Source organism: Balearica regulorum, chromosome 12, assembly GCF_011004875.1.
Source record: "Balearica regulorum gibbericeps isolate bBalReg1 chromosome 12, bBalReg1.pri, whole genome shotgun sequence".
In the NCBI taxonomy this organism is placed as follows: Eukaryota; Metazoa; Chordata; class Aves; order Gruiformes; family Gruidae; genus Balearica; species Balearica regulorum.
In genome coordinates, this window is record NC_046195.1 from 14,215,633 (window position 1) to 14,239,040 (window position 23,408).

The window sequence follows — 23,408 nt, forward strand, 5'->3', positions numbered from 1 at the left end:
ACCTTCAGGTGCTGACGATAGAAGAAAAAAAAAAAAAAAAGATCTGCTCGATGACTGTGCTCTAACTGGTGTCCTCCTCCACTGAGTAAATCCACCGGAGCAGTGCCTCTGAACTCACTGGACAAGATCCACAGCTCGCAGAAAACAGCGCTGCCAGTTTCAGCTGAGTCATGTGAATTCATCCCGACCAGCTCCTGCCCACCCCAGGAATCCGGACGTTCCAGTCTTTTAATAGATGTCTGAACTGGCATGACGGCTATTGGGTCTTTCTACAGTGCTTCAGAGGCAGGGAAAGCGTTAATCATGCAAGTATCCAACATCAGTGCTATGCCTGACCTCCACAGAAATCCAAATCCTGGTACACATCTCCCTGTCAAATTCCTTATTTCCCCTCTGACCTTCCTTTAGCCAGCGCACAGCAAATCACTCCAGAAGCATGAGGGCTGTCTAGCTGCAAAGCCAGCATCCCAGATATATCTATCCATCATTTTACAATGACAAGACTAAAAATACTTTAATCGTCCACTCAGGTTATGTCTGAAATTATTAATCCTAGAGTATTGCTATTAAAGTTCATCAAACATTTTCTGGTTTGCATCAGATATTCTGCACAGATGTTACTATGTTAAGAGCTCATTTTTGGCAGATTATTCAGTACTTCAGATTTAAAAAGAACAAACAAAACATAAAGCCACTTGAGACAGGTAGAAGTCTTCCCTGATTTTCTAACTCTGATTACTCTGGGGTCCACAATCTGAGATTTCTTCCATTCCAGAAATGACTGGAATACAATGTCTAATAAAGTTCATACGTGGAACTGCTTAGGCAGGCACTTGTTTTTCTTCAAACTCCTGAATCTTCTTTTTCACCTCAATTCCTTTACCCTTGCACAGGAATCTCATTTCTCCGTGTTTTTGCATGCAGTCTGGACATTTCACTATTGCCACTGCACCAGCCTTAAGTCTCGCATTAACTAGCATCCAGCATACTTGAGGTGTACACACAGCAGCCACACATTTCATTCCCAATTATTTCTTAGCAAGATGTTCTAAAGGAAATGAAGCAAAATTGTGGTTTTCCTTCATTAAAGCATATTTCTTGTTTATAGTTCTTCAAAACACACACCTTGCCAACCCTTTCCGGATCAGAAAAAGCTACAAACCTTTGCCCTATTCAACTAACCAGTTTCACACAAGACAAAGAGAACCACAACCACATTGTGGGTTTTGATAGTAAAATGTAGTGAAGTTGGTGCTTGAACTGAGTGAAACTTCAAGCTGAGTTTTGCCAAAGACACAGTGCTGCCATCAGATTTGAATCCATGCTTGAAAACCATGGACCAAAGCTTTGGCAAGAATTCACAGTGACAGAGTAACCACCACTTACCTGGCAGAAGACTTTGCTCTGCAATTGCAAGGAAATAGCTAATCATTTTCAGACAGACAATAATTGCAAACCTCAGCTTGTATGTGAGTGACTAATGGGTTTTTCTTCTTCCTTAAAGTGTACAAAGATATATTAATACAGAAAACAGTGATTTAATTCTAGCAATTCCTCTGTGACTGGAGTGTCCAAACACTGATCCTCCAGCAGCTCTGTAATGGTCCTACAGCTACCTCATCTTTAAATCAAGAGGGCCAGGTATATCACTTGCTATAATGGGCATATATAAAGAGGCAATATTGCCCTTCTTGGCTGCATTGCCATGGGGCTTCATAATGGCAACTAAGAACAGTATTTCCCCCAAATTTCTTTAGTTCCAAAGTCCAGAGGAATGAAATAGAGTTCGAGCTTTTGCCAAAAGTATTCCAAGCTAAAACCACAGCAGCGACACCCTGCTAGAGGAGCAGCGGATGGGTGTGGGGTTTAGTGGATAATCCTGGATGGACTTGGGAACCCGCCAGATTTACCAGCGGTATGTACTGATTTATGTCCTCCAACTTCTTTCATGTCAACTATCTAAAACCTGCTTTGCGAATCTGAGCCTGTGTGTGGCTGGGTCGCATGTAATCATGGAAGATTTCATTTGCATAACTCTGTCCTTCTACTGTATTGCAGCTTTATCAATAACTGAGGAGTCACATGAACTGGAGAAGCCAAGGTGATGGCCAGTTGTTTTGGGGGTTTTTTTTGTGGTGCTCATCTTTTGCAGCATATCTGTGCAAACCATGGCAATGTCTGTCACTGCTAAGCTGACTGATTGCAAGACTCTCTCCTAACAGTTGTACCAGTGCAAAGCACAACTAGTTTAAATGAAGTAAGAAAAAACAGTACTAAAAACCGTAAATGAAATTATGCAAAATTAAACAGATTGCAAGGGAAAAAAGTAGTAGCTAAAATGGATATACCCCGCTTTTAAATAATGCTAGGAGAAAGCATGGAAAATAAGTTCAGCACAGCCTACAGTTTTGCTGTACTGAGTCCTAACATTTTAAAACTTTATGTAAAAATGAAACAGTGATTGCAATGCTGTTTGGATTACAGAAGATGCAAAGCTCTGTGCACATTTTGATGTATTTCTGCACTTTATATATATGGGAGATAAATTATGTGTGCAGCAACTAGTACAAACAAATGAACAAGAGCCAGAGCTCTTCTGGAGGGATTTCAGGGACAGCAGGCCAGGACTTACTTGAATTCTGTTTCAAAACTTTCTGGAAAGAGAAATGTCTCTGCACATCAAAAAAGCTGGAATAAAGTGAAAGCAGAGGCCTCTCTTTGCATCAGTAAGTGCCAGCCATTAACACCTTGCCTCCGCGCTCTCAGAAATTGCTGAGACATTTGAAAGGTCACTTGTGAATAACCTGGGAAATTGCTAAAGCTCCAAACCTTCTGAAAACAGAACATTTTCTAGCAATATAGGACAGTACCTATTGAAGTTGATCGGGTACAGGATAATATCCTCAGGTGCTCTGCCGTCCCACTGGATGATATAAGCCTGCTCGAGCATGACGACGGGCTGGTACTGCTGGTATGGTGCTCCTCTGTTCACGCCTTGCAGCCACAAGGGATGGGAATGGTATGCTGCTCTGGCAATGGATAAGGTCAGATTCTCGGGGCGTCTGGCCTGAATATAAAGCTGAGGGTGAAAGGAAAATGACAAACATATCCATTAAACCAGCCAGACGCAGCCATAACATGTGCATTTGATCATCGTTGCCTGTAAATGGTTTTTGCCAATGAAGAGCTCAGAACATTTGGAAAGTCACTGAAATATTTCCAGTTCAAATAAAAAGGTAAAACAGAAATAGCATCTGCAGCCATTTGTGGGGACACCGTGAAGTGACATATGAATTGTACAGCGCCATAAAAATGTTTACTATTCAAAATCTCAAGGGAGAAGGGTAATCAAGGAAATATCACAAAGTAACTCTTTTTTTATGAATTCAAATAGCTGCACTTTAAAAACAGGCTATTCCATTGAAAATATAGAAAACTCTTCAGTTATTTCAACAGGCTTTGGATTAGGTCCAGTTATCTAATGGAATCCACATCTTTGCTTTTGAGCAGCAGACTAGACTGAAATTTTGGGGGCTAAAACTCGATGGCCTGGCTATATGACCTTACGGACTAAATACCATGTTCCACAGGCTTCACCTGAGAGCTCTTCTGTGCAGGGACCAAGAGGTGCCCTTGGCTTGTAGTTTGGCTCCACAGACCAATTACAAAACTACTCTCCCAGTTGTGTGCTTTTTCTGTCCTGCCATCACACAAATGAAGGCCAGTTCATGTAGCAAACACTAGTTTAAGGCTGAACGCATGATGTTCACCTGCTTCCCCCCCGTGCGAAATTCCAGTGCAAAAGGAGGATGCGCAGCTAGTCATAGAAATCTGTCTCGACATGCGTGGTTGTGGCAGACACCTTGTCATATTCCCTGAAGGGTTTCTAATACACCAAGGACAGGTGAGGACACCTATAATCCTGCTTCCTTCACTTTGCTACAGTGTAGAATAGCACTTTTTGCATCAGGAACTTAAAACATCCAACATAAAAATCCACGTTAGCTCAGAAATGTCTAAGCTCCTACACGAGCATCCATCCAGCAAAATTATTTTTAAACTCAATTTCTGTCTTTGAGGTAGATCAAAAGGGAGGCAGCAATTTCTTAAGAGATTTTAATACCACAGGCAAGGATACAAGTACAGCCAAGACTAGCAGAGAGGGCAAGACTCCATCTTTTAGGATATCCGCCTTCTAATGCAGGGCTATGAGACCTTGGCCCCTCACATCTCCGTATCTGCTTCTCTTCCTCTTGTCTACACAGACTGAAAGCTCTGCAAAAACAGACTATCTCTCACTGGGCTTATTTCAGTTGGAGTTTCGAGCCAGTTCAGCTCCCAGTTCCAGTTTCATGCCCAGAAGGACTCTACGCTTGCGCCTGCTCCTGGCATGGAATTTGAGCTCCTCAAGACCTCCAAAAGTCAAGCCATCTCTGCCTACCCCTCACTTCACCTCTGAATTCAGCAGCCTCGTGCTGAATGCTCAAGTAGTTAAAAATTTGGGTCTCGTGTCAGAAAAATTAATCCAAAAGTGGTTGTAAATGTTTCTTGGGTATCCAGTCCATTCCTCCTTTCAAACTATTGCACTTTAATGATGAGATCCTATCCTGAGTGGTATCTGCAGACTCTTGGAGATTAAAGTGGATCCCAGAATTGCATTAAACACAAGCTTTTCTTGATGGCTGGAACTATTGATCAAGTAATTCACCCCAAACAATCTCTGAGCAGCAGCCCATTTGCTCATTCTTGATGGATCAAGGAAGAATAAATTATTTTTACAGTCTGATAAAAGACCTTTTTTATATATGAAACCAAGGAGGAAAACCTATTTTCCCTTCACATTCAAACCATGATTGAAAATTCAGTAGCGTGCAATGCAATAAACCACATTTCAATCTAATTTGTCCCCACCTGGACTGGGAAATGCTGAGGTCAGAGCAGGCGATCAGTAAGGTCCCTTTGGACCTGAAATCCCATCAATGTATTAATTGTTCTCAATCAAAACAGCATTTTCTGATAAAGACCGGTTGGAATGAACTCTGATACTGCAAAATAATAGCCCACTTGTGTCTTTCTGGATAAGAGGGAAGAGTTTCTGTCCTATCACAGCAAACTTTGACATTATTTCCTTTTAATGTGTCTCCAGCAAGCAGAGAATATTAAGGTGGTAGCTGCTGTGCACTTATTACAAAACTAAATGCACCAATGAGAAAATAAACCAAGAAAGGAAGGAAATACATTCAAGGATCCCCAAAAGTTCCTAAATTACAGACTGCCAAGAACAAAAGATTCCTATATACTTCAAGGTATTTGTGCAAAAAGAAAAAAAGAGAGACTGCTCTGCATGGCCTAAGCTGCTCACTATGACAATTGTTAATGAGTTCAAGAAAGTGCTGGAAGAGTTTACAGTATCCTTCAATAAGATGATGAGGGAAGCATGTCAGAGATTTGTTGGTAACGTTTCCCCCCAAGTGCCTAGAGACCAAGTTACAGGTCTGACATTAAGGATAATGGTGACAGCTGTTTTGAGAATGAAATAGGAATTACTAGAACAAGGAAAAATGCCACTTCTGTGTCGATAGAAATATTTGTAAACTGACTTTATTTCCTGCAATGACCAACAGTTGCCACTAAATGAATGCCTTCCAGAACTACAAGCCACCAAGGATGTGATTTTCAGTCCCACAGAAATACAGTAGTATATATCTGGTGGATCTCGCAAAATGTTTGTCACTAAAGGAGGTTACAGTAGGTAAATACCCTGATCAAGCAATCTAGACCCTACATGAAGAGATTCTTTTGCCAAGGTGGAGCATCACTAAGTCAACAGGACTCTGGGAGCAGGGACTAGCTGAGATGTTTCCTGCAGCAAGTGAGCTCAGGTCTGGAACAACAGTCCTAGTGGCTTGGTCCTTCTTGAACACACCAAGCTGCACAGAAAGCAGCACCCCACATTTTCCCATTCATCCCTTTCTCTGGGCCTCCCCCCTCATTTGAGGGAACAAGGGACAAGAGGGGAATCCAATCCCTGTCCATGAAATCCCTGACCTCCCTTCTGTGATGCTGACTCGTGTCAGTCCTAGAACTTGTTTTTTGTTACCCCTTCAGGACTGCAATCAATCTTTTTTACTTTAGAAAAATCCCAGAACAGTCATCCACCAAAAGACCGCTTTTAATTCCCAACAGGATGAATGAAGTAAAAATAATCCTTTGAGCTCTGCTGGCCCCAGGTAGGTGAAACATCAGCCACAATCCCAGCATCGTGCTCTTGGGATGTCACAACATGGCCTCTTTCTTCCTCAGCCTTTACTCTGTGACACCTTTACTCACTTGAACTGAACTTGGAAAACTTTATCACTTTTCTTCCTTGTATCTTCCTTCGGCAGGGCAAAACACTTGCGAATAGGAGTGAAAAGGAAAGTAACAAGAGAATTTTTTTTCTGTAATGAAAAATCCATCTTCCTTAGCAACACCTCCATAATTTTTTGTTAGATCTACCGAAATATTTAAAAGAAGAAAGTGGGTTGTAAAGATACTTTAAAATATGAGAAGTGGTGACAGCTTAATGTAGTAGTAGGAGAAGAGCTAGTTAAAACATTATAAAATGTGAGCCTTCTACTTGCCTGGATGGTTTAATGGACATAGTTGTCATTTTAGCTGCTTAACACTTCATGCTAAAAAGATGTGTCAGATTTCCCTGTGCTTACATGGCAATTTTCCCAAGTAGGTTGTGAAACTGAGAAGATAAGTTCTTTTACAATTCTTGGGGGATCTACTATTCAACTGGATAGCGAGTATGAAGATAAGCAACATACAAAGTATTGGAACAGAAAATCTTGGTTTCTGAGAAAAGGTTTGCTTGCTTGTTTCTTTAACATTGCTTTTGTTCTGCTGTGCTGTCAGCTGTCAAGCTGGGGCAAAATGAGAAGTTCAAAACACACCTTCTCCTCTTCTGGTTGGTTGACTGTTCAAAAAAGGTTAATTTCCCAGGGCAAAACATTTTCTCTATGAAGTGTCCAAGTGAAGACCTTAAAATTCTTTCAGAAAGAAAAAAAAATGTATCTTTCTTTCTATAAGATATGCTATGACCAATTTTGGTCCTAAAAATGACAGCAGCTTCACTGACATCAGCCAAACTACTTTGATTTTGCATTGGTGCACATCAGAAATCAAAATTGGACCTCTTTGTCCAAATACGGACACTGTCAGCTGAAAAATATCTTGCAGGCTTTTCCTTTCTCCCAGTCTGTGAGGTGCTGGCAATCCTCAAGCATCGCAGATATCCTGGGATTGTACGGTTTTGCCTACGCTTAGAAAAGTGCCGTTCACTACCTACTGCATCTCTTGCTTGCTTTACCTTTAGAAGTATCAGTACCAAAACCAGCTACGCAGGCACTGAATACACAAGCAGCTACCAGCTGAAGGTACTTGGAGATGCGGGATCAGTGCAATTGCAAACATTCACTGCAAGAACGGAGTTAACAAAGGGGAGGAGTTTCTGTTTCAGCAGCCTGCAGTAAGGTAGTGACTAAGTGAACTGGTGAAAAATCAACAGCATCGCCTACAGTATTTAATAATAGCAAGGCATCAATTTTTCAGTAATTCAAAACTGACACTAATTTAGCAATGTAGCAGTCTCTTATGACTGTCTAACACCTTTTTAAGCTTATAAAAGAAAATAGCATGTACTGCCAAACACTCTGCTTATTTTAATAAAGACTAATACCACAAAAGAGAAGTTTCACAGCCTCTCCTGATGAGTTGCTGTGAAGTCTGCAAAGAAGCAGTAGGTGCACAGCTTCAACTGCCCAATGGGAGCTAAGGCACTTCTCTTACGATTTATATAAAAATTGGAAATTATTTAGGAATCTCATTTATATTTTAACAAGTACTGCAGGTGTTGAGGAGTCTCCAGCGCCTTTGGAAATCTCACCCACCTACACGGAGAGAACTATGGAATGAGTCTCTCCCTACATTTTTCTTTTATTACTGGCCTTTGCAACAGCTGAAAGTCAGGTTGTTGGGACACAGAGGACCTCAGCGCGCTGCTGACGGAGTCTGAGTGACTCACAGAGATTGCCAGAAGATGTGGTGCTGCCAATTCGAGATTTCCTGCGAGTATCCCTCTACTTGGTGTTCTTCCTCAAAGCCTCACTTTATTTACATTACATGAGAGTTTCTGCTGTCATTAAGAAGCAAAGGAGTTGGTCTTGTTTGGACAACACCAACCCTATAAGCTCCAGAATGAAAAACGGAGGACAAAAAGACCTGATAGTTCTTGCTTGTGTTAATTTCACGATTTTAAGCTGGTCTCAGAACCCTTTTTCGGTAGTGAACTGCAACATTGGAGCCAAAGCATGAGGAATTTCTTAGTGCTCCCTGCTGAAGGAAGGTCTTGGACATCATATGGGGAAGGTGCCATGATGCTTCTTGGAGACAGTGAGGAGGAAGGACCATGAGCCAACCGTACGAAGGTGGGAATGTCAACCTGAGCTACCAGATTAAAACGCCCGCAGGAAAGTCTCTCCCCAGGATTTTGTTGAGCTAAAAACGCTGCCAGAGGAATAGGTTGTCCCCAGGCATTTCCTTTCCTGGACAAATTACATCCAGGAGAAGATCAGCATGAAAAGTGAATGAAAGAAACCAAGCAGAAAGGAATTAACTGAACTCTAGGCACTTTGTTCAGAAAGGATTTGCGTGCAATGTTAGCTGAAGGACTTGGATCTCATTCTTCCAAGCCAAGTAGCCCATCCCTGGGCTGACTATCTTGGGCCCAGTTCAGCAGTAACGTAAGAGTCACTATTTCCTTGAACTGAAAGGACATTTTCACCTGCTCGCACTAGGGAAGAATAAAAGTTCTTGTGTACCAGAGCCACATGAAGAGGAAAAGAAAAACAGATTTTGTAACAGAGTTGCTAAGATCAAAGCAAACCATCTTTCTCCATAATTAGATTCATTCTTTTAGACTTCTGATCTAAAATATGAAAATCAGAATTTAGCACACAAACAAATCATCAGTCTGTCAAGGTGCTGAGAACCAGGGTTAAGCTGAAATGTTCCAACATATATACCCTCCAAATTAGATCAAACCCTGCTGCACGGGACCGATTTCTTCTACCCTGCACACATATATAGTTCCCTACCCAAAACCCATAAAGTGAAGCATTTTAAATGAGCTTTACTCATCCTGCTGGATGCTGATTAGTTGAAAAATGCTAGTAAGTAACAGATCCCAGGGAAGCAAATGTTTATGCTTGCCTAAACCCAGCCAAGGAAATTTTCTATGGTGGAAAAACTGCCTCACCACATAGAGTGCCATAACCGGGAGGGTATTAATAGAAATAAAAATATAAATGCCTACTTGTTTACAGTTCTGAATTTAACTGTTAGGTTGCCAGAGCAGAGAATATCATTTCTCTAGAGACACAGAGCAAAACATAAGTGCCAAGCACAAAACCCTGATTCAATGGGAGTGTTTCGTAGGAGCCCAATCCTGTTTCTGCCTAGTCAATAGCAAACCAGGGGGCATAAGTCCAGTGTCAAGGCACTTAAATAGCAGCTCCTGCTCTCTGCTGTGCAATTAAAGCAAATGCATTTTATTTTTATTTTTTTAGCTTAAGGACACCTGCATAATCTGGATTTGGCGGTGCACATATTATGTAGGCATAGAGGTCTCAAAGATAACTGCATTCCTAAGAGTTTCATACATAAAGTTCCTTGGAGAAAGGGGAGCAGAGTGTTGTGTCTGACTACCCACACATTACTACACATCAGAGAAGCCACACAGAAAGCACCTTCAGAAATATCCCAGTGTGGAAAATCTATGACTCTAGGTTTGAAATCCATCTGAGGAGCAATGTAGGGAATCAAGCTCTGCAAACCCCCACGCTCACAAAACTGCATGTTAAAAAGGGAAACCTGACAGCCTGCTCCTCTCGAGGCAGTTTTAATGCTGCCCAGTCTTCAGTGACTTCAGGCAGAGTTTCACCCTGTGCCACACCTGCTGCTGTCTGGGCAATGTCTACTGACTCTCAATGAGACAAGAGTTTGCAGCATCCTCCCAAGTGCTCAGAAGACTCTTAATAAATAAATAACACCTGCTGTATCTCATAAACTCTGATCTTATTTTAAGATCACTTCATATTCCATTCTTGCCTTTCATATCCAGTGGTGCACCCCACTGCAGTCTTTATTTGAGAGTGCAGGGCTGTTCTCAGGGGTCAGGAGAACATAATGGTCCTTCTAAAAGCCACATCTTGTGTGAGGACTCCCCAGTGTCCAACCTCAAACCACATGGTGCTGCGTGCACCCACCACACACAGTCTTAATATTTGGCTTCTTCAACAGAAGAGAGGAGTCCTGGCAAGATATTCAAGTAATTGGAGTTTTAAAACAGGCCTGGATATCTTTTTTTGTAAAAACATTAATATTGTTTAGAAGTGGAGACGCAAGGAGAGCCACCTGCAATCTCTTACAGGCGACTGGGAGAGCTGTGGTGAGTCACGTATTTACAGTATGGTCTACCCACACACAAAGGTCTTGTTGAAATTTCAGCTGCATACAATGAACCACAAGCTGATTTTGAGGTCACATTTTCCGTCCACTTACCATTCTCCTCTTTCTTTCCCTACTGAAAGGTTACCTGGGATTTGCAGCCCTTTTTACCAAAGCGTTGACATCTCTAATTTATTATTCACCTCTTATCTTACGGAGTGTTGAGTAGGTTTCACTCCATCAACCCCTCAGCAGAGGATCTGAGGACACCCACCCAACACACCCAGCAACGTTGCCTGCAGCCGCCCCCCGTTACCTGTGCGAATTTCCCAGTACACATCACCCCGTTCCAGCGCGGGACAGTGAGACACCCGGGATGACGCAGCAAGTAATTGTCTGCTCTGCCTATGAACGTGTCTGAGTACCCCGTCACCGAGCCGTCCAGATCATGGAAGATAGACATTTTGTCGCCGTCATTATCGTTGTTTCCAAACCACTGGCCTGATCTGCCAAAAAACACTTTCAGTCCAACCTTGCAGGAGAAAATAAGAAGAAAAGTTACTGGTTAGCTCTAAGCAAGGACTTGGGTTTGCAGTGGTTTAACAGCCAGAACGCTTCTGCAGCTAGAACTAGAAAACTCTATTGTTTGAGTAAGAGTTTTGTTTTGTCTCTTCTGTTTAGAAAAATTCCTGAGTTTATTGGTTTTCCCCCTCATTTCTTAATCCCAGGAGACATTTTCACAAGAATTAGACTTTTGGTTCTTTGAAATGCACCCGCACAACCATGTATTCCTTGAAATCACACAGCAATAAATTGTGCAGCGGCAAAAGGAAGAGGATGACTCAAAGGGTAGGGAAGTACTGGAAGATTATGAAATTTACTGAGGAATATCACAGCTGTGATGAAAGAAACAAAAATTACTAGACATTTGGTGAATTTTCTCATATATTTTCAATGACTGTTCCAAGCAGTTCTGTGAGTGCCATTTTTTACTAATTGTTCCCCTAAAACCTTATAAAACTCATAAAAGTGACAGAAATTCTCAGAATGGGCTCTTGTGCACATTCTAATATATCCTCTGAAGATTTTTTTCTTTTTTTTGAACGAGAAATAACAGGAAGCAGCATTATCCTCATTATGCGTAGCTCTGTTTTCAAGATTTTTTGGTAGCTAAGTAAAAGAATCTGTGCTGATATGAAAATCCAGCAAAACAAGGAAACTGCAGATGTTCAGCAAAAAAGGCATGGCATATCTCAATGTCTGCGGAGAAAATTATTACAGCGTGTGACGATTAAGTTCTGAAGTAATCAAGAAAATAATTACTCCAGGTCAAGCACTCTGACTGAATCCTGCAGCAATGTGTATAAAAGCAGACAGCATAAATAGCGACTGGATCATGCTGACCCAAAGGACTGTAAGTTGTTCCATTTAGTCCAACTAATTTTAACTGAACCATGCACACGAGTAAGAATTAGGGTCAGCAGGATTAGGCTGCAAGTTTGCTAAGGGCTTTAAAGGCTTTATTTTAACAATAATAAACAGAACAGCTTAGGAGAATAGGAGAGTCATTGTGATTCTGAGTTAGAGGGAAAGTCTCGTTGGCTTAAAAGAACTGACCACTGCAGCAAGAACTACTTGCAGAATAGAAGTCTTTATTCCTTTAAAATTAAATTAGAGCCTAGAACCATTTTTCTGCCACCTTCTTGTCTAAGAATGTGTCTCATAAACAAACACCTGACGCAGTCTCATTTAAAGGAGGCTCAAACACATGGAAATTTAATGTGTATTTTTGAGTGTTTTATAATCTTTTCTTACTGCATTGCAGGAAATTTTTGCCCAAAGGGCTACTTGGCAAAGTAGGAGGATCCCAAAAATTGGGTTGGGTGGGGTTTTTTTCATTTTAATTTATAAAAGAGGAGATATTAAAAAAATGTAAACACTGTGCAGCAGCTCAAAGCTCTATTATAAATATTTTGTGACAATGCACTTCTGGAGTTGAATATGAAAACAGGCACTTCACTGGGGAGGAGAACAAAGTCAGCTGTACTGCAAAACAAGCTAAGGCACAGCCCGTACAGCTTACATTTGATTAACATTCTCAGTGCTTCCATCCAGCAGCAGGCAGTTTTGGTGTTAACGCTAATCTGATCTCTAGCATTCTCCTCTAAAAAGTCTGAAAGTCAGAAATGAAACGGAAATGTTAATGAGCGGTGTTACTTTGGTACACTGAGGGATGGGGGTGCGCTGAGTTTGCAGTTACAGCTATGGCAACATATTTTATTTTTTTCTAAGTGAACACACACGAACAGAGAAAAGACTCAGCTCATCAGGTATGGCCATGTGGAGCTAGGAATGAGCTAGAAGAGGGTGCAGAAACAGGTCATTTCTTGCTACCGCACTACTATTCGGACATCTAATTTTTATTAGGTGTGGACTACCTGGGAGTGATATGGTATAAAGGCTATTTGAATTACTTGTCTGAAGCCTGACAAGGAGACCTGACAGGTGATGGTTATGTGAGTATGTAATCTCTTAGGAATATGCTAATTCAACCTGTCCAAAGGCAGCACACGTAACACAGCTGCAGACAAGTCCTGAAGACTGCAGTGAAAAACACTTTCTATATTAAAAATTAATAACGTACTGGAAAACATCAGAATAACTTGCAAATTTTTCTAAAATTCAAGCATTGGCACAAGCTGCCAAAAAAAAAGCCCTATCACTGTTATTTTAAGGAAACCACTTTCAACCAGTGTGAACCTTCCTCTATTTTACCACCTAAGGACTCTGCCCTCATTAGCATGGCTTTTACTCGGCTGGAATGATGCAAGCCCTCACCCCTGCAATTTCCCTTTGGTCAGGAGTCTCTTAGGGTTTGAGGTTTTTTTGCTGCCTTCTTTTTCAGGGGATAATAGACTTGCACTTTAACTTAGTGTCTGCTTTTCTTTTTCCCATCATGAACTATTTGCAAACTTCTGCTTTGATGCAGAAACCCAGCGCTAAGACAACACAGGCTAAACATAGTAAAGGCAACATTAGGAAGTGCCCATCTCTTAGCAAGGCAGGACTGCAATCCCATGGGAGCCGCTAAACCACAGCCAGGAGCCAGTTCTGGCCTCTCTGAGCTCCTCTGAGGTCCACGAAGCCACCCGACACAGACCGCTGGGATTTCTTTGGCACAAGTAATTTCAGAGGTGCCGTAGCGTTGGCATAGCTAGGAGTAGAACAGGCTTGGATCCTGGCTGCGGGGAAAAAATAACCAGATGAACTATTAGCAATGGATGTGAACTGGGACAGTTAGTGAGTCTTCTGCACCCACTGGAGGGGGCCTTGTTCGTGGGAGCCCAAAAGGACACGTACAACCTCTTGCTCCTCACCTCACTCTAGAGGAGCTGTGCAGGAAAAGGACTGAGGGGTGAATAGGTTGCTATTTTATGACTAAAAAGAGATATGCCAGGTCTTCTTAAAAAATGATGCACAGGTGTCCTGTTTGGGTCTGGGTCTGGCTCTGTTCTGGGCTGGAGCCACCTCCTTCGAGCTCTCCAAGTCCTACTGACTGACAGTAACCAGATCTACAGGAGACCACAACCATCAGCCATGCCCTCAGCTGGCTTAAGACCAGCTACTGCTTCCACTGCTTTGAAATAACTTTTAAAAAGCATCCTTTTTAAAACAAACAAACAAACAAGCCTAGCGATAGTGTTGCTATTGATAAATGCTCAGATATCTTAATATGTGAGATTGAGGTTTGTCAACAGAAAGACAACTAGAATACTTTTTCTGGAGCACAATGTTTGGGTCTTCTGTTCTGCTTCACTGTTATTTTTATGCTGGAATTAAACAAGATCTGACTGGTTTTATTATTTTGTTGTCCAACCAATCTGCTGATTAGTCTGAATAATTATACAGTTATTCCTTCAGCATAACTAATAGTTTTGTCATCACTATACAATTTGCAGTAACGTTTAATTTCTTCTTAAAAAACAACTGTGAAAATGATTGTCCTTTAGGGAATTAGTACTTAGCTACCTTTCAAAAAGTAATAAAATGAAGCCTGGAGATGGAAGATTAATTAAAACAGTCTACAGGCTCTATCTTAACCAGTCAAAGACATATTGTCCCATGTAGCAATTAGGTACAAAACAACAAACTAACCATGGTCCTTCAAATCTGAAATCAAATTTAGCACACCTGGGTTCAATCCAGATAAAACAGAATTAAAGCAAAAAGTGCTGGGATGCAGGTGGTTACCGACATAAATGGTTTTTTAAGTTGGCAAAATACCAACTTCAGAAATGGATATTCCTTGGAAATGTATATACAAGAAATAATTATTGGGATAATGTCATTAGTTTTTTGGTAATGGACTGACATTGTATTATTTTAATTTGCTTTGCAGAAGTATTTAGTAAGTGTTCTGACCATTTTTACCTTGAAAACCTCAGATCTTAAAGGCATTGCAGTACTAAACTGCCTCTCAAGACAAAAGATGCTGGGATATTTAACAGGCTCTTGGCCTCAAATGATGCAACTGTATTAAAGAGCTGCATTTTCAGCCATTCAAGAGGCTGAAAATCATCCCCTTTGCTAATGTGCACAGATATCATCTGTCTGAAACCATCCTGTTGGACAGAGACTTACACCCATTACTGGAGGAAAATTTCCACTCTCTTCCAGTCCATGGATCAAACTTTTTCATGCTACATTTTTCTCTATGCTCCCCTCCCCAGTTCCAGGTTGATTTTTTTCATTCATGTTCCCCATGAACACCTTATAACCATTTCCCCAAGGGAGGACATAAAGAAGGTATAGCAAATTAGCCCTTATTCTTGTTCCAAAGCTCCCTGAAGCATCTAAAGTAGCTGAGATCTCTTTACCGAAACACACAGGAACTGTGTTTTCTTTAGAGGAGCAGTCAAGTGACTGCGGTCAACATCATCCTTTCATGAAATACCTGTTGTTGGTCTAAAGTGTATCAGAGAGGGGACAGACAAACTAACTGCTTGCCAGAGGGAATGATATTGGTCAATCCCAGGGCGATGGAAATTTCCTCAAAGTAAAGCCAAACCTCAAGCCAAAGTTACTACAGTTCATGGACATCCTAACAAGCACGGACCTTGTTTGAAAAAAGCTAAGGAAAAGTTATGATCCCTGGGAGCGAGTCAGGTGGAATCTATCATTTCCCCAGCCAGGCATGCAGGGTCATGATGCCTGCAGGAATCCAGGACAAGGACAGGAATTGCTCAGCATCCTACGGCTCATGTCAAGGCAGAGATACAGAGCCCCGTTCTGCTGTCACTGCTCAAGGGAGGTTGTGCTCAACAGGAATTTCACTGCTGACCTCAGAAACTGGGCCACGGCTTTGCTTCTAAGTGCATTTGCTGATTTCTTTGTAAGAATTGTATTGCAGCTTGCTGCCTCCTGCCATCTCATTTGTGTTCCCCTCAACCTCTGAGGCCAGGTCCTCACCAGGTCATCAGCATACAGAAGCTGGTAATGCTGCACCAAGAGCAATGTTCTGCATTTTCTGGTTACAAGGTGAAATCTTCCCCTAATGCAGATTTTTTAATGTATGTCTGCCCTGGCATAAGTTACCTTCACATTTTACTGGCTTATACATAACCTTAAAAAAAAAAAAAAAAAATCTGTTGCAAAATGAGTCAATTGTATGTGCCACTGTAACATGCATCACTGCCTGGAAATTCCTGCTCTAGGATAGATCTCTCATCACTTCTAAAAACATCAAAACCTTGCACATCTAACAGCATGCATTCCTGCTTTTCTTACTTACACTTTTCTCCATCAGGATCTGTGACACGTTATTCTGGGGACTTATCTGCCAGGAGTTTTTCATGAAGAACCCAATGGCACTTGAGTATCTGTCAACAGTCGGGGTGAATTTCTTGAAAGTGCACTGTGCCATCCTGACAGGCCCATCATAAATCTGGAATCCACGAATAGGGAATGTCCTGTGTGATTTAAAAACCAACACAATCCTGCGTTAAAAGCTTGGGTAAACTCTGAATCTTCTCCTGAAGGCACAGAAAGATACTAACAAGTAGCTAAACCACCTTTCCTTTCCCAAAACTAGGATCTGGATGCTCATCACACTGTTAATGAAAGATGAAACTGCTGAACATCCTCTACAGGATAGGGCTCAAGAACTGAAAAAAAAAAAAAAGACTTGTGAGCTTGTCTAAGGCTTGTAAGCTGGGGTAAAACAGTTCAAAATCCTTCTCCTCAGCCACCCAGGGGTTCATCACCACGAGGAAGACCCAAGTGTGTGGCAGCATTGCCAACAGCGATCAGTAGAATTTAGGTTTGGGGAAGCACACCTTGTTACGGGCATGTGGGCAGGCACCACGCTGGCTAGACAGGAGGTTGTGCTGCTATCAAAATAGAAAATAACATACAGCTATTGAAAGAGAAATACGATGCAGTAATGAAAAACGGTTTCTCCTTTGTCAAACCAGCCATGTTTGCCCAGCTATGCTGGCAGGAGGGACGGTGGCACAGTGTACGGGAGCTGCGCCATCGGCTCGACACTGTGCTGTTGAAGCACTACACAAAAGCCATTTGGTATCTCTCAGATTCTCTAATCTATTCTCCACTGACTAATAAATTAAGCAGAAAATTAAATCAAACACGTTCACTCGAGAACACTCTCAAGCTGTTGGCCTGAAGAGTGAGTTTATTCGGATGCTTATTATTTCTGGCCTGTACAATAATTTAAACACCCGGTATAAATTACTCATTGGTAGTCACATTCATTCCTGAGGCTTTTCTTCTAGCTTATGCGAACGCCAAGAAGAAATGGCAGAAGAATAACTCACTTATTTCTGGGCAGTGTTCTGTATTTTCCATTTGCCCCTTTTCCCCAGTAGCTGTTTTGGCCTCCCTGGGAGCCAAAGTTGCTGCTTTCTCCAACAAAAATGGAGCGTGTAACCTCCAGGCTGGAGCCTTCATCTGTTGGGAAAGTCCCATCACTACAAGCAAAGAAACACCAGGTAACTATGCAGCACAGCACAACCAATTAATTAACATTTTTAATTACACCACAGACAGTAGAATTTCTTTCCTAATTTGGAAAAAAGTGCATGCACCGGTATAACAACTTGCTTTAAAAATCTTTTTAGAAACCAGAAAGTTAGTACCGATAATATAATTTCTCTGTATTGAGTTGCTTTGTAAATTTTTAGCTACAGCCCTGAAGTGAGAGCCAGACATCACCGATTCTCATTGCCTGCAGCGGGCTTTGGATATGGCATATTTTTGCAGGTCTTTTGCAAGAGAGGTTGAGATGAGAGCAGCAGGACCACGGTAGACACCAGCAGAGGAGGCAGGAGACCTGCTGTGCCACCACATGGGACCATCCCAGCCACCCTGCCCTGGCAGCACACGAGCTATGGGCGATGCTGCTCCACCGGGCTAGAGCAGAAGAAAAGTCTCCCTGAACGCAGAGCCGAGTGTTTAGTCTACTGGTTCAGGACCTACCATCCAAAAGGAAATATTCAGCAATTACGATGTATTCCCCAGACGTGCTGAGGCAAAGAGAATGAAAGGCTAAATTGCCCCTTCTATTAACGGCTGTGCAGGGAAGACTTGATGTGGTCTGGGAGGGAAATGTGAGGTTTTCTCGCATCTTACAGGAATTACCAGGGGAGTGTCTCAGCTTCCATTCTTTAGCCTCTTACATTGGGGGGAAAAAACTGGAAGAAGGTCGATTTTCAGAAATTACCTTGCCAGAGTGAGTCCAATTCCATTGTCTGAAAACCTGGGACAGAAGAAACACAACGGTGTAAATGAGGAGGAATGTCTGCAGGGAATTTGGCCTACAGACCTATTTATGTCTGCTGCGAGGGGAATGATATAACACATAATTACAGTAACCTACCCCGAGTTGCGGAAAATAATGTCGCCGCCCCTGGCCCAGGCCCCATGGTCATTATTTTTGAAAGCAATAAGACCATCAATCACGGCAGGAACTCGCGGCTTTTCAGGATCAGCATCTTGATGTGGGCGAAACCTGAAGCAAGGAGCTTAGTTAATGTGGGACAGGAGACATAGGCACCGACCTCAGACAGGAGGTCATGCCTGGCAGACCTCGTTTGGCTTCCAAATATCAGCATGATGGGCCGAAAGAGGTGATACGCCCTGGATCAGAGCCAGGCTATTAGCTTGACTTCATCTCTGTGCTTTGGTACAAAGCAGAAAACAAGAAACATTCATAAGGGTGAAATTCTGGCCCCAGTGAAATCAACAGGAGATTTCTTGCTAGACTTCAATGGCCCCATGGTTACTCCTTAATTTGATTCAGTGTGATTTTAGAGGCATAGAAAACATTTTTCCCAAGTCACTTGGGTCCTTTTGTTATTGTCCTTACAAGGCCCATTGAGAATCCCTGGATTGATGCTAGAAAATCAATTAGGCACTTTCAAGAATCTCATTCAGCAAAGATAACGGAGTAATTGGAGCTGCTTTCCTTGCATGTACAGACCAGACCTCCATATGCTTCTGTCTCTGCTGCAAGAAAAACTGCCATAAGAAAAAAGGATTTGCCCTGGGAATTGGATGCTTTTCAATTACTTTCGGGCTATTTCTTGCCACACTGGCTGTTAATGGCAGACTTGTGCCGTGTTTGGAAAAAAATCACCTTTTTTTTTTTTTTTTTTTGGAGTCTACCGTCACCTCCTGCTTCTTCCAGCTGATGTCCTGACGGACGTGCTACCTCAGTGCCCCCCCCAGTGCCTGGGGAGGGATGTCTCACAAAGGGAGGCAAAGTCGCCCTTTCCTTTCAGCCATACGGGAGCACTGAGAGGGTGTGATGGAGGGGGAAAAAAGCCAAGGCTTGACCAGAAGCAGTGGCTGATTTCTGCCACATCCTCCTCACACAGACCCACAGGGCTGCAGTGAGTGAGAAAATGGCCTTAATTTACCTGCTTTCACTCTGCGAAAGGAAGCTCAGAGATTTTTAAAGCAGTTGACAAAAAGTTTTGAGGCTACTTTATTTTCCTCATTTAATCCTAGATCAGTCTCAGCAGTCTCTTAGGTCATCTTTCAGATGTAAATTCTTTTAAGCAATTAATAAGAAATGTTGGGGTTTACAAACTCACGAACAGAATAATGGGATCTGGATCCCTTTTCACATGCTTCATTGCTTAGTCCTCATAACCCCAAGTGCACATCTATCATTTTTGGTCAGCAATAACACAAACAATTCAGTGCATAGCTATGAAGTTTTTGCCTCTGCACATCAGAGATAGCTTGTGTGCTTTTTTTCACATGCTCCAGCCATAATGAGGCATTAATGATCTGCTAAATACAATGCAGAAGCCAAGCAGCAATACGACTATCCAAAATACTTAGCCATACAGCATGTGCTTACCTGGCATTATCGACAGTGAGATACTCTCTGGGATCTTCAGCGCTGGCTCTCGTTGTCTTTACTCCTTTCCCAATAAACAAACCAGCCTGAAAATGTACACGACTCCAGTTATTTTAACAGACCGCTCAACAGAGACCACAGAGCCCAGATTTTTATCAATGAACGTGGGCAGCCAGTGCGTGCAGGCACGGCGAGAGGCTGCAGCCTGGGCTTTCTCTTCCCTTTCAGTGTCACTTGGCACCGCTCAGCATGACTTTAGCACAGGATGTAGCACGCTGAAGTCAGGACAGAGCCTGCCCTGCCATGTGTTATGCATCAGCATCTTGGGCTGCCTTCTGACCACAAAGCAAGGCACTGAACTCCCACTCTCTCTCTCTCCCCCTCGCAGAAAGCAATAAGGGACTCTGCCAAGCTCTTGATAACTTTCTGGAAAAAGAGTGTTGTTAAGAAGTAAAGCTTTAAATAAAGAGTGACGAGTCCCCCGACAGTCAAAAGAGAACATGAGCCGCTGTAGCTAAGTTAAAGACTTTGGGCTAAAGCAGCAGCTGTCATGTACCAAGATGTAAAATATACAAGGCACAGAGAACAGCACTGATTTCAATCTAGAATCCTGAGAAATAAGTTAAAAATGCTTTTTATAGCTTACAGGTTACATTTTCATGTAAACAGTCTATTTGGGGGATGTGTTTTTCTTGGAATTTCCCTTGAATTTTTGGTCTCATTTTTCAAAGGTGATGAGCAGACCCTGGCAGAAACAAATTTTACTCACCCCCTATATCCTTGAACCACTGCGGCCAACAGCAGTGCTCAGTGTCCTGCCTGTCATTCCTTAAATCTCACTTAGTGGTAGGTGTACCTAAGGCCTGGGCACACCCCCTCTAACACAGACACACAACTGAAGCACCTGAAATGGGAGCCCCGTTCTGCTCAGCTCCCTCTTTGATCATTAGGAAGCGCATCATCCCCAAAAGCTCTTGATTCTTGATATCAAGATTGTCTCTTGATACAGTGTTAAAAGACCACCATCAAAACGTAAAACACCCACGATCATCTGATTTTAGAGCACCATACATGATCAGCCCTACGCATACTATTTTATTGAGAGTAACACATAAAAATCACCCACGTGCCTTGAAATTGGAGTGGACTCTGTTGTTGTAAAATACTCCCAAGGGAGTATGTTCAGCCTGTCCCTCTGGATATTGCCCCTCGGACTGTCCGGTTGGAACCCGGTGGAAGATGTACCATATCCCAACATCCTAAAAGACAAAGGGAGGTCTGAGAAATGGGACACCACACTTAAGGATCCAGGTTATCCTGGGGATTTGGGGTTTCCCACTATGCTGGCCAGATTTCTATCCTGACCCTGCCAAACACGTGTGAGTCCCAGGGGACGCACAGCAGCCCATGCCCTTACACCTCCCGACTTAGTCTTTGGCACGGGCAGTGCCAACCCCGGGGCACATACGTGGGGTTTAAAAATGCACATATTGTGGGTGAAATTCAGGTGGTTTATCAGAAAACATAGCCTTCTCTATACAGGCACATTAAACACAAACATGATTTGGGTAAACATCAGAGATAATAACAAGGAGAGAGTATATATTTATATATATAAATATAAAATTTTATTGGGCATTTAACTATTAACTACTAATAAAAATCAACATTTGCTAAGAGACACCACACACCATTTCCAGCCACAGTTGTGAGAGAAATCAGTGTGAGAACTGTAGGCAAATACTTGTTCTTAACAGAGACAAAGGTTGCAGAAATACATATCCAAATTTTACAATGACTAACTAAAAATTCATTGCCCTCACGCTAATGACATCAATAGGAGTAGAATATATGGGAACTGGAGGCAAAGTATAGCTCCTGCTGTTAAATGATTTTACCTGAGCACCAGCTGCTGCATTCTCTATTAAGTTGTTGTTCGGATTTGCAATCCAGAATGTGCTGACAGCCCTGAAAAATCAAAATCAAAATGATCCTAAGCAGTTACCGAACAGGAAGGGATACATTTTCATAGCACTGCACTGGACTTGAGCCACAATTCTCCTGTTGACTTTAAAACTCCACACAACCTTTTAATGATACTCTTTAAGGAAAAGAAACCATCTAGTGATGTCAGACATGTTCATTTATGGAGCCACATGCTGAACCTATTGTAAATTATATGAGACCATTAACACAAAATCCGTGCTCAGTTAAATGCAGCCTAAGGAAACTCAATGTCGTCTTTTTTTTTTTTTTTTAAAATGTTGAGCAGCTTTGGAAAATGCCTGAAAAGTGAACTTCTCATTTGTATTTTGGAAGTTCAAGGTCAATGGCAGGAGGTAGGGGATTCTCTATGGATTTATGAAGCTTCTATGTGGAAAATAAAACAAATGTCCTTGCAAGCTGCAGATGGGTCATTAAGTAGGAGATTAAGGAGATACTATTTTGACTTTTGTTCAAATAAGGAGTTTTTGCTTCAGAGGGAAGATCAGTAGTAGCACAAACAGAAGCCAGATAATAGCTATTAAAATATTATCATTTGTTGTCTTACTTAATTTGATAATATCTTTTGCAGTAATGAAGACCACATGTAAAAACACTGTAATTTTTTTCTCATGACTATACCAATTAATTTGATCATTCTAAGCAGAAAATGTCAATCATTTTCTATTCATCTTAACTATTACACAATCAAGAATTCACACTCCTTTGGATTCACAGAACCACTAAATACACGCAAAACAAATCTGTATTAACCATACAATCAACCTTAGCATTTCAACAATAATTTATTTATGCAAATTAAAATAAGTTGGGTTTGGCCACTGCATCCTTTTCCAGAAAACATGAAACTACAAATTTCCTTGGCTAAACTATGTTCTTACTCACAAACACTAGCCGGGCCAATACCTGGGTCCACTGAGTGCCCATGTTACAGCTCATCAGAGTCTTCAAAATAGACTCTAACTTTGGACAGCTGTATTGGGATATTGTTTATTGTTAAAGGATGCTCACTGGAGTTTATGTTAATCTCTACATTCTAGCTAAATCTCTTGATGCACTCTAGATATTCATGCACTCGTGTACTATTGACCAATTATTTACTCTACATGTTCCAAGCCCAGTTCAGCCCTGGTGAAAAAAAAAAGGCAAAAACTCACTTTGTAATAAGTGATATTTTTGCCAGTCTATACCAGGGCCAAAGCAACTTGCATTTATCAGTTGGAATTCATGGAGTCTGCAACATCCTACTTCAAAAGAAGTGAAAGGTGCTCAGAAACAAGAAAAGTGCTCTAATGTATTTATGATTCTTGGGAAACAGCGACAGGAATAACCAGCAGCAAATATTCCTTGCTTTGGATTCATGCAGATGTTAACAGATATCTTCAGATGCAAAACGCGGTCAAGTAGCTAAATTATTTTAAAATGAGAAATGGTAGAAAAAGCTACAATTTTTCATTTAATATCAAATAGCACCTTCCAAAATTTTTACCACAGCATTCTTTGGGACCCAGCTCTAAAGTATAAT

The 23,408-nt window shown here is 41.7% G+C and overlaps 2 protein-coding genes across 4 annotated transcripts in view; both read right to left on the reverse strand.

The window, feature by feature from the left end:
• Positions 1-23,408, reverse strand: part of CEMIP (cell migration inducing hyaluronidase 1) — a 116,694-nt gene that overhangs the window by 81,272 nt on the left and 12,014 nt on the right. The window lies entirely within an intron of this gene.
• LOC104640986 (cell surface hyaluronidase CEMIP2) overlaps positions 1-23,408 on the reverse strand; it is a 56,480-nt gene that overhangs the window by 17,795 nt on the left and 15,277 nt on the right. For both annotated transcript variants that reach the window (XM_075764386.1, XM_075764385.1), the window contains exons 11-19: positions 21,778-21,847; positions 21,010-21,138; positions 19,880-19,965; positions 18,389-18,520; positions 18,233-18,268; positions 17,328-17,480; positions 16,286-16,463; positions 10,811-11,026; positions 2,871-3,079 (exon numbers count right to left, since the gene is read on the reverse strand). In XM_075764386.1, the coding sequence (XP_075620501.1) occupies positions 2,871-3,079; positions 10,811-11,026; positions 16,286-16,463; positions 17,328-17,480; positions 18,233-18,268; positions 18,389-18,520; positions 19,880-19,965; positions 21,010-21,138; positions 21,778-21,847 (1,209 nt within the window). The remainder of the gene's footprint in view (positions 1-2,870; positions 3,080-10,810; positions 11,027-16,285; positions 16,464-17,327; positions 17,481-18,232; positions 18,269-18,388; positions 18,521-19,879; positions 19,966-21,009; positions 21,139-21,777; positions 21,848-23,408) is intronic.